General features: G+C 49.7%; 1 protein-coding gene across 1 annotated transcript; it reads left to right on the top strand.

The window, feature by feature from the left end:
* The first annotated feature begins 315 nt into the window (after nt 1-315).
* Nucleotides 316-10,557, top strand: dok2 (docking protein 2). Its single transcript, XM_032579191.1, has 8 exons — nt 316-1,195; nt 1,273-1,410; nt 1,489-1,656; nt 4,269-4,377; nt 7,818-7,987; nt 8,567-8,848; nt 9,126-9,236; nt 9,352-10,557. The coding sequence occupies exons 1-8, from the start codon at nt 1,136-1,138 to the stop codon at nt 10,189-10,191; spliced, it is 1,878 nt and encodes a 625-aa protein (XP_032435082.1). The 5' UTR covers nt 316-1,135; the 3' UTR covers nt 10,192-10,557.
* Nucleotides 10,558-11,401: the final 844 nt, after the last annotated feature.

An 11,401-nucleotide genomic window follows, 5' to 3' on the forward strand; every position in this document is an offset into this window, starting at 1 on the left:
TAAATAGAAATCTTGCCTTGTAACCACCTGACACAAAATTCATGCTGTTACATGAGATGCACTGTTCTCTAGTGAATTTTTAGTCATATCAAGTTTCTAAATAGAACCCGTTCTGCAACACTCAGCGCAAACAAGGCATCCGTTTGTTGGAGCCGGTTATAAGTCCACCATTTTGGATCAAAGCAGTCATGCTGACACTAGACCAGCTGCAGGTCATATAATCTGATTCGGACCTGGTACAGGGTCAGAATATCTCAGATTAACAGAGATTAATCAGTTTTGCTGCTCTGCTTCCTGACTTAGTTCTGTCCCGGTTCTTAAATGCTTGGAGTCGGTTTTCTCTGCAGGACTTAATCCAGAAAGTTTATGTTCTCCTGCAGCATATCAGCCTGTAGATTCTCAGAAAAAGGAAGTGTCAACCCGCTGATCTCGTTGATTGGTGTGTCACAGCTGAAGCTCCACCTGCTGACAAACCACAGAGTCGAACTTCCTGTTAAACCGTCTGCAGCTTCCACTCTGACACTTCTCTGCTTTATTTCCCCTCTATGTGCATCTAATGCTCCCAGTTACACATTTCAAGGCTGGTTTCTGAAACATGAGCAGGCAAAAGACATTTCAGTCTCAGTTCAGTTGCTGCTCTTCCTCCTCTGTTCTCAACGCAACCACCAGGGGGCGCTTCGTTAGCTTCAGTTTCAGCTGCTGTAGCTGCTGAACAGTCCAAGTTCTGATGAGAACAGTCAGATCTGGGGAGTCCGCTGGAGATGAAGTGATGAGATAGAAACAGCAGGAGAAAGAAGAAGAAGAAGTAGGAGGTCCAACCAGAGGAGCGGCGACTTCTGCATCAGCCGTTGCAACAGAGACAGACAGCAGGAAGCACACATGACACCCTGAACGTCACTCTGCTTCAGCAGCGAGACCCATTGGACCGGAGCCACCAGAGACCGGTCAGAACCGAAACACGGGTCCAACAGAACCAGAGCAGAACCAGAAGAGCTGCAGGAGGAGGAAAGCAGAAGTTTAAAGAGGTAAAAGGAGAAGACAGTGGAGACAGACGAAACCCGGACCTCTGACCAGAACCAGAACCAGGGAGGCGGTGCAGAAACCCTGAGGACGGTGGAGCAGCGGGTGGAGCGCGATGGAGGAGGACATCAGGAAGCAGGGGATGCTCTTCCTCCAGCAGCAGCGATTCGGGAAGGTAAACCCTGACAGGAACCTTGTGGGTCAACCTGACGGGTTCTGGCGGCCCGGTTCTGACTGTGTTTGTGTGTGCAGAAGTGGAAGCGGGTGTGGTGCGTCCTGTACCGGGAGAGCTCCTGCTCCATCTCCAGGATGGAGTTCTTTGAGTGTAAAGACGGAGGCAACGTGGAGAAGAACGACAAGACTCTGCGCAAGCAGCAGGAGAGCAAGAAGGTAACTGCCCTCTTCCGTTTCCATGGAGATAACACCCCCCGTTTCCACGGCGATGACCCCCGTTTCCACGGCTCCCAGGTGATCCGGCTGGCGGACTGCATACGGGTCTCGGAGGTGGAGGTGGACGGCGGGCCGCGCGACACCGGGGCCTTCCTGGTGGAAACCACGGAGAAGATCTTCGTGTTCGCCGCGGATCGGAACCAGCTGGACGACTGGACCCATCGGCTGTGTGAGGTCGCCTTCCCTGTAGGTACACCCGGTTCTGATCGGCCCCAAACCCGTCTGACCCACAGGCCGGTTCTGGTTCTGATCTGACAGACACGCAGACAAGGTAGAGGAAGAAGGTCCGAGACCAGTTCTGAGCCGGACCCGTCCTCTGAAGGTAGAACCAGCTGAGGTCAGGGGTCACAAAGGGTTGGTTCTGGTTCAGAACTTCTGACGGTCCTCTGGTGATCAACTGGATCACGACCAGAACCTCAGCCGGTCCAAACTGATTTTCCTCCCATTCTACCAGTAGAACCTGCACTGTGGTACCAGACGGTTCTGCTGGAACCTCTGGACTGATCAGAACCGATCAGGATCTGATTATTGAGGGTTTCTCTGTGAGATTCTAATCTGGATTATCAGGGAATCTGATCTCTGCTTTTAGTTTCTGCTGCAGCTTTTGGATCAGATGAAGGATTTTAACTTTATTATGAAGGATCATCATCATGGATTAGATTACAGATTATAGATTATAGATTATCAGCTCCACTGCTGGACAGGATGTTGATCATTTCTGAAGGAAGGAAATCGGTTTAATCTGAGATTTAAATGACATCCTGGTTAAAATAACTCAGAGTTTCTTTACCTGATCAGATCAGTGATCCACTGATCAGGTTCTGTTCAGAGGTTCTGGTCCAGAAACAGTCAGGTCAGAATTTACAGCAGGAAGTTTGGAGCCATCCAGGTTTTAATGATGCAGCAATCAGGTATCATATTAACATCAATCTGTTGATGGTAGAAAATAAATCAGCTTTAGTTGTTTCTGCGGCGCTGTGGTCAGTCTCAGCAGGGCCGGATCTCCTGGGGGGCGGCCGGGGGCCACACTTCATGTCCTTAAAGCTCTACTTATAAATATTAATTTCCTGTTAGTCCAAATGCCTCTTATTAATATAAAATATTAACTCATCAAAAGAATATGTTTGGAAATATAGTGTTAGGTCCCTGAAAAACGATGTCGCAGGAACATTTCTGAGCCGCCATGTTTTAACAAGGTTAACACGGCTCAAAGTGATGAACTGTAGCAGTTTAATACGTCTGCTAGCTGCTAGCCCACAATGACTCACTGGACTCTGATTGGTCAGAGCATTAACGCCCTTCCCATTAGCATCCTTCCCCTGTCAGGTTTTTGCAGTTTATGAATCAATTGTTTGGACCTAGAGCATCACAGCAGAACCAGAACCAGAACCAGATAGAAATATTACAGTAACAAAGCTGCTCTACAAACGAGAGGTCTCACTCTAACAAAAACTGCTGGTCTGATGCATTTTTGGATGAAACTTTTCTGTTCTTCATTCAGAAGTTCTTCACTGTGGAACCAGAAATGCAACTCATGTAAGAGCAGCGATTCTTCATGATACTCAAGCAAAGGCTAACAGTGCGGTGCAGTAAAACTACTCCTACAAGTACTTTTTTTTTCAAAAAGGTGCTCAAGTAACTAAGTAAATGTAACTAGTTACTACCTCGTCTGCAGATGACGTGTGAATGGCACTGAATAAAACCTCAATCTGTACTCAGATTTCAATGTCATTAGAAGTCAGAATCAGATCGAATCTCTGGGTGAAATGTTGCCCAGGACACAGAAACGTCCTAAATAAAGTCACGAGATCTGAGGAGCCTCAAGCCCCAGAAATACGAGAAAAGGCAGAAAAGTTCTGGGATGTTGAGCTGAGATCAGGACTCAAAGTTTTCCAGGAGTTTAAAGAAAGCGACAGTTTTTATTTCAGCAGACAAATTTAAACTTGTAGTGTTTTTTAGAGACGTGACAAAATAAACATCTTTAATGTTTCTGTAGATATTTTATCGACATTCAGAGGATTTACAGTTTTCATTTCCCTGCTTCGTGTTCTCGGTTCATGATCCAGTTTGGGCTCAGAACCTGCAGGCGGACCAGGTCAGCAGGTTCTGGTAAAAATAGCAGGATGCTGACAGACAGCCGGCCTCTTGACTCACATCTCGACTTCCCCTTTAAGAGAGCGCAACAGGAAGTCCAGGCAGCCAATCAGAGACGACGAAGACTGAAGAACCAGAACCAGAACCAGAACCAGGACCAGGACCAGGACCAGAACCAGGACCAGGACGAGAACCAGGACCAAGATCAGAACCAGAATCAGAATCAGAATCAGAACCAGGACCAAGATCAGAACCAGAACCAGGACCAAGATCAGAACCAGGACAGGGACCAGAACCAGAACCAGGATCAGAATCAGGACCAAGATCAGAACCAGAACCAGGACCAAGATCAGAACCAAGATGAGAACCAAGATCAGAACCAGGACCAGGATCAGAACCAGGACCAAGATCAGAACCAGAACCAGGACCAAGATCAGAACCAGAACCAGGATCAGAACCAGGACCAGGACCAGAACCAGAACCAGAAAAATACCCACTAAAACTAATAAAAATTATATATATTTTAATAATAATAATGATGATGGTTCTGATGGAAGGTCCGTCAGACCTGGAGGCTCTGGGTTCTGGATCAGGTTAATCCGTTTGTAGAAATGTGTTGAAAAAACGTATTTCCTGTCGATCAGAGCGATTGTTTGGTTCTATGCAGACAATTCTGTGATGATAAATCAATTTCTGTCCATCAGATGAGCTGGACGGAGGGCGGAGCCAAGAGAGGCAGCCTGCAGAGAGGAAACCGGGTGGAGGAAGAGGAGGGCATGGAGGACAACTCCCTGTACAGCGGCCGAGAGAAAGGTAGGACGGAGTCACAGACCTTTAGGACTTCCTGTGTGCCTTCGGGACTTCCTGTATGCCTTCGGGTCTTCCTGTATGCCTTCGGGTCTTCCTGTATGCCTTCGGGTCTTCCTGTATGCCTTCGGGTCTTCCTGTATGCCTTCGGGACTTCCTGTATGCCTTCGGGACTTCCTGTATGCCTTTGGGACTTCCTGTATGCCATCGGGATTTCCTGTATGCCATCGGGTCTTCCTGTATGCCTTTGGGACTTCCTGTATGCCATCGGGATTTCCTGTATGCATTCGGGTCTTCCTGTATGCCTTCGGGACTTCCTGTATGCCTTTGGGACTTCCTGTATGCCATCGGGATTTCCTGTATGCCATCGGGTCTTCCTGTATGCCTTCGGGACTTCCTGTATGCCTTCGGGACTTCCTGTATGCCTTCGGGTCTTCCTGTATGCCTTCGAGTCTTCCTGTTTGCCTTCGGGACTTCCTGTTTGCCCTCGGGACTTCCTGTATGCCTTCGGGACTTCCTGTATGCCTTTGGGACTTCCTGTATGCCATCGGGACTTCCTGTATGCATTCGGGACTTCCTGTATGCCTTTGGGACTTCCTGTATGCCATCGGGACTTCCTGTATGCATTCGGGACTTCCTGTATGCCTTTGGGACTTCCTGTATGCCTTCGGGACTTCCTGTATGCCTTTGGGACTTCCTGTATGCCATCGGGACTTCCTGTATGCCTTCGGGACTTCCTGTATGCCTTTGGGACTTCCTGTATGCCATCGGGACTTCCTGTATGCATTCGGGACTTCTTGTTTGCGGTGTAAACCAAACCTCACTTCCTGCTGCCTCGCCCGGTTGATCAACCAAAGAGACGTTTGATCCCAGCAGCACCGGAGGTCTGACCTTTTACCTCTGATCTGAGCTGCTCTCGGTTCTGGATGAGTCAACCTCGTTCTGGCTCCCGCAGTCCAGAACCCAGGATGGGTTGTACTCGGTTCTGATGGACCTGCAGACGTGTCCTCAGCATCCTGTTAGGAATGGGTCAGAATCGCAGCTGACCCATCTTCAGGAGGCGCCCCGGCCCACATTATGACAGCACCTCTACCAGAACCAGGCTGCAGCACCAACCCATCAGACCCAGCAAGATGTTCTGCTGACTCACGGAAAAACTTTGAACATTTCTGCTATTTGGACCAGAACCCGGCCAGAACTGGACCAGAACTAGGTCCAGCTGGATCATTCCACAAAGAACATCTCTGTGGGATTTGACGATCGGATCTCTGGACCGGCCGGTTCTGGTTTGGTCCTGAGGACAGAAATAGCTTGCCGACCGGCTGAGAGCCTTGCAGGAGTTTCCACTGCGGTCGGTGCTGCAGCTCAGCGTAGTGGAAACTTTCAGAGCCGGTTCCTGCTGCGGTCGCAGGCCGGCCAAGCGCTGTAGCGACGCAGACACCTCAGCTTTTATCTTGGCGGGACAAACTTCCTGTTTCTCAGCAGGAAACGCTGACATCAGCCGAACCAGGAAGCTGTTGTCTTCAGTTTGGACCTGCAGGTCGTCTGTCACCACAAACTGACGGTTTTATTAAAAGTGAGAAAACATGAAAAGGAAGAGAAATGAGTTTGAGAAGCTCAGAGTTTCCTCTACGCACTTCTTATAAAGTGACCGGTTCTGATCCGGTTCAGTCAGCGTGTCTGGACCGGACACTCTCAGTCAGAGTGGTTCTGGTTCTGGTTCTGATCTGGTTTTTGATGATCTTCCTCTGAACATCCGACTCAGCAGCTCAAAGCTTCAGGAAGCCGATCCAGGAAGTCATGTTTCTATTTTTAGCCGTTCGGTTCTGAGCGGATCTGAGCGGTTCTGCCACAGGTCTGAGGTCAGAACAAACGTCTCCAGAAGCTGCTGCTCCACTTCCTGCAGCACCTGCAGCTCCCTGAACAGGAACAGCTTCAGTTCATCTGAGACGAAGCTTCTGCCGCCGACCCAGAAGTTCCTCTGTCACATCCAGAACCAGAACTTGAGACGAGACAAGGAGGTACGCTGAAGCTGCAACCTGTTCTGGACCAGTTGTCTGGGGTTTTGGACCTGAGGAAGAACCAGGGTCCAAATTAGTTGCTAGCTTGTTGTACCTATAGGTGGCGCACCTTGATCAGTTTCAGTTTGACTGCTGGGAAAAAGTAATCAGAACCAGCAGAGCCAGCAGAACCTGCAGGTCCAGATGCTCACCAGGGGAAGTGAAGCTGCTTCAGGGATGATGGATTTATCATTTTTTCCAAGGTTTCATGGTTGAGTTGGTGAAATTAAGCCGTTTCCTCTACATTTGGTGCGTTGCCAGGCCTCAGGGTCAGCTGAGACCTGGACCCTCAGCTGTGGAGAAACAACTGAACTCTGTTGAAGTTTGAAAAGATAGAGTCTGATTTGACCTGCCTGCTAAGGTTTGACCATGATGCAAAGAAAGCTACGCTACGGAGCTAAACAGAAATTGAATGTGCTGTAAAAAACATCCCTCAGTGCAAATTCCTGTCTGTGTTTACTTCCTGGCTCTGAATGTTTACTTCCTGTCCCAAGCTGAACCACATCCTGGTCATTCCTCTTGCTCTGACTTTAATTGCTCCGCATTTGGAAGAGTGAAAAACTCGGACTGAACGAGTTCCTGCTGCCTGAATCTACAGGCAAACTGATTCTAAAGCAGAAAATGGACGCCTCTGCTCCTGGCTTCTGCTTGCTGATTGGCCCAGCATAAACTCTCAATGGGAGAAAGCTCTGATGTGGCACTGAAGGCAGATGAGAATCAAGTGGTCCGGCTACACTGATACTGGTGTTGATGTGCAGATTAAACTTCTTCAGTTTCAGTTTTTTTTCTCTGCCAATAAGTTGCCAAGCTGAGTTTGTCAACCTGTCAGCTCGGCAAACAAGGCAGAAGCATTGTTGATGCTTTAGTTGGTGAAGCCTGTCGGAGTTCCTCAGAGCAGCTATGGCTACTATCCAGTAGCTCTCCACCATCGGCAGGTGAATGTAGCTTTGGGGTCCTCTGGCCTTGATAAAGTCCTATACAGGTTTACCATGTGTTGGTTAGTGATTTCAGATTAGAACGTTTCCTTTCAGAGTTCACCAACAGCTTTGGATCTACAAAGATACGAACCTTTATAGATTTTGTAGTGAGCTGGAAGTCGAGTTTTACGCTAGTCGACAAAGGTTTCTTTCACTTCTCACGAGTGGAGCATTTCTCCACAGAGATTTCTTCCTGCCAGACACGATCTTCCCTTTAATGGGAAAAATGGAATCAATAATTATGGAATAAATAATCAACACATGTAACCAATAGAAGGTCACTAAGTCGTTGTGTTTCAGAGGCTTGTAGAGTTCTGGAGACTTGGCCCCAGCACGCCGTTACATGCCACAAATATTTCACAAATTATTTATCAAACTGTGAATTTATCAAACGCTTTGTGTGACGCAGTGCGGGACTTCAAAGTATCTGTCCGGAGGACGGATGCGTCGGATCGGTGCCGGCTGAAGGGGGACGGTGTCCTGAGAGCAGACATGGACGCACTGCACCTGATGGACAAGACGGGGGACATCCTGTACACCTGGCCGTACAGGTACCTGCGGCGCTTCGGACGGGACAAGGTAACGCACACAACCATAACACGAGTCTGACGTCTTCCTCAAAGCCAAGGGTAGGGTGGAGCAGGACAGGGAGCGGTGCAGCTTCACCTGGGCTGCTGAGCGGGGTCTACTATCTGGGTCTCTGCTGTCCTCAGGATAGACTGGGACACAGTGGCTAGGTTCATCAGCAGGGGAAGCTAGGGCAGGTTTCAGATCAGAACCGCTGACCCGATCTTTCTGTTAAAGCTTGGGATTCTGGTTCTTGGAGACCAATCTGTTGAGCTCCTCATGTCTTTAGGTAGATGGACACTGTCCTTTGTCGTCTCATCCATCTGTCCCAACCTGCCTGTTAATGGCGTCCAGATGCTTCTCCTTCCAGTTTGATCCCGTCTGTGTTTATCTTGATGTTTAGATGTTAAGACCAACGTTGGCCACGGTGGACGCCTCTTCTCCTCTGTGGGTCCAGAATAAATGTCTTCAGGAATATAACTGATTGTTATTTGGTCATGATTCGACACTTGCAGGTTTTCTGACGCTGTTCTAGTCCAGGACTGCTGACCTGCAGACAGAAACGCTAAACAACCATTTTGTTCCCTCCAGTCCACCTTCTCCTTCGAGGCGGGTCGCAGGTGTGACTCCGGCGAGGGAAGCTTCGAGTTCGACACCAAGCAGGGAAACCTGCTGTTCCAGGCCGTCGAGGCCGCCATCAACCTGCAGAAGATCTCCCTCCCCCACAGACAGACCTCCGGAGGGGGCCCGATGCCTCCAGAACCCGGCCCCAACCACCACAACCTCACCCTGCCAGCCCCGCCCGCTAACCCCGCGCTGGGCCACAGCCGGACGCCGCCGCCACAGAAGCAGCCCCGCGTCCAGGTCCAACAGGTACAACCTGGGGCATTACTAGAGAAAAGACTTCAGAATAAAAGCAGGAACTTCAGAATAAAAGCTGGCATTTCTGAACAAAAGCACTGTTTATATGAAACATGCAGCTGTATTTATAATGTGGTGAGCAGTTTTTCTCCTACAGATTCACTTATTAATTTAAACTTTTAAACTCAACGAGGTAGCAGGAGTTTAGGCGTCTTCCTGTGAAGGACGTTGTGTCTTGCTGAGACTCTTGGCTGTTCCTGCTGGAGTCCAACCTTTGTTGTGTCTGCAGGGTAATGAAGGTGTGTACAGCATGGTGACGGAGCCTCAACACCTGCAGAAGATCCATAACAAAGATGCTGAGAGCTCCAACTCTTCACAGCAGCAGCAGCGCCCTCAGCTGGTAGGATTCAGTACTTGAGTTACAGGATAAACAAACATGAAACATCTAAATGCCCCAGGAATGTTGTTGATGTATAAGAATGACCTTTGACCTGGATGGCCCCTGCTGTCTTCAGGCCTGTCTGGAGCCTCCGGTGGATAAAATGCTGACCGGCGTGAAGAGTTTGACCCTGGACACCCGCGGCCTCCCCGTCCCCAGGAAGAGCCAGGTGAAGATGATCTCCAGCTGCCCGTTGCCCAACGCCAGCCCCGAATCGGGCGGCAGCCAGCTGTCTGGCCCCGCCTCCAGCGCCCGCCTCAGTCCCAAACTCGGCTCCAACCCCAACCTGGAGCAGACCTACTCCCAGATCAGCATGGCGGATGTCGCTGGGCGCGCCACCAAGAAGGACAAGAAGGGCAGTGGCGCTGTGGTGATGGGCAGGGATCCGGACTACTCGCTGCCCTTCGACACCCTCTCCTCCAACATCATGTCAAACATCCTGGCGGCGGATCAGGGCGGTCCGGGTGCTGACCCGCTCTACGACAGCATCGACGAGCTGAAGGTCCGGAACATCTTCCGGAGTGAAGCCAGGACCACAGACGGCACGTACGGGAAGGTGGACCACATCTACGACGAGCCCGAAGGTTGCGCGGCGCCCACAGGGCCGCCAGCAGCGCCTCACCCCTCGGTCTACGACGACCCAGAGGAGATGAGAGGAGACGCCTGGAGGATCATGGGTACCTCTGTCGACCCCAAAGGCCACGAGTATCCCTACAACCCCCGCGTGGACGACTACGCCGTGCCCAGGAGGCCCAAGAGGGCATTTGCTTCCCAGAAGAGCATCGCTAGTGAAGAAGAGGAGGAGCAGAAACAGGAGGAGGAGCTGCAGGAGGAGGAGGTGGAGGGCAACGAAGAGCAGGAGCTGGAGGAGAAACGGTTTTCACCGTACGACAACCTGGTCGTTAAAATGGCCTAAAGGAGACAGAGCAGCTGTTTCATCCACCTATCGCCTGGCTGGATGGAGGAACTCAAGTAACTTAGCACGCTTTATTAAGCAGCTTCCAAGTTGAAGGACCCATAGCTACCTGTAGCTCCATGGACCCGTAGCTACAAAAATCTGTAGCTGCCTGTAGCGCAGCAGACTGCAAACCATCTGAAAAACTGTAGCTTGAGGTAAAGATGAAGCCGCTGTTGTTGTGTGACTGCTAACCTCTGCAGCTAACCAGCTATGCTAAAGTAAATATTTCCTGTGTTTGTCTAATTTTGATCCATTTCATTGATGTCTTCATGCTGTAGTTGGTGTTTTGATGTCATTAAACAGAACCGATGAAGCTTCAAGTCAGACATGTTGGATGTTTTATCTGTTCAGTGAGATGTTAGCATGCTAACATTAGCTTCGTTAGCTACATCAATGCTAAGGTTCACCCATGCTTCATCTGAAAGGTCAAAACCTGGACGGTTCTAGAGGTTTCTAGAGGACTCCAGAAGGTTCTTTGCGGTTCTGGAGTTGGTTGGACCCTCTGCTTCCAGTCACTGGGTCCACCAGCAGAGGAACCTGCTGCGGTCCTGGTTCTGGACGTGTTTCTACAGGTTTCTCTGTGAAGCCTCCATGTTGGAGCAGCCAGTGGTTTATCTCCGTCGGGGCGGTTCCAATCGGGTCGTCGTGTCTGAATGTTTCTCTTCTCGCTTCGGGCCGTCGGCACTCTGTCGCCTCTTCCTGTTAAAGTCACAGCTCTATGAGCACAGTCGCTCTCAGGTCAGAGGTCAGCTCTGGCTGATGCGGCGACGCAGGAAGTGACCTTGACTAGGCCCCAGATTGGGTGAGATGTGATGTTTTTTCTCTGAGAATCATTTTATCTCTTGTAAAGATGCTTCATGGCATATTTCAGTCTGTCTTCCTGTCCTGATCTGAACCATGAAAAGTTTCTGCAGCTGCTGGGAATAAATAATCTAAAACATTCACAGATTAGAAACTAATGGAGGAATTATGAAAGGTTCCCACAAATCACAATGAGATTAAAATGACAACAAAACATAAAATCAGTGAAAACAGGCTGAAGTTTTCTGATCGACCTTTTCTCATGGAGCTCAGATGTGCAGTGAGTGGCCTCCACCAGCAGGGGGCAGCAGAAGCTAGCAGCTGTTAGTCTGAGCTTCTTCCTCTAAAGCAGTGGTTCTCAAAGATT

The sequence above is a fragment of the Xiphophorus hellerii genome, chromosome 12 (genome assembly GCF_003331165.1).
Source record: "Xiphophorus hellerii strain 12219 chromosome 12, Xiphophorus_hellerii-4.1, whole genome shotgun sequence".
Lineage (NCBI taxonomy): Eukaryota > Metazoa > Chordata > Actinopteri > Cyprinodontiformes > Poeciliidae > Xiphophorus > Xiphophorus hellerii.

Excerpts from the sequence above, each read along its gene's own strand:
- dok2 (XM_032579191.1), top strand. The coding sequence starts at position 1,136 with ATGGAGGAGGACATCAGGAAGCAGGGGATGCTCTTCCTCCAGCAGCAG. Across the intron at positions 1,196-1,272 it reads AGCAGCAGCGATTCGGGAAG|AAGTGGAAGCGGGTGTGGTG; the intron begins GTAAACCCTGAC and ends TTGTGTGTGCAG. Across the intron at positions 1,657-4,268 it reads TGTGTGAGGTCGCCTTCCCT|ATGAGCTGGACGGAGGGCGG; the intron begins GTAGGTACACCC and ends TCTGTCCATCAG.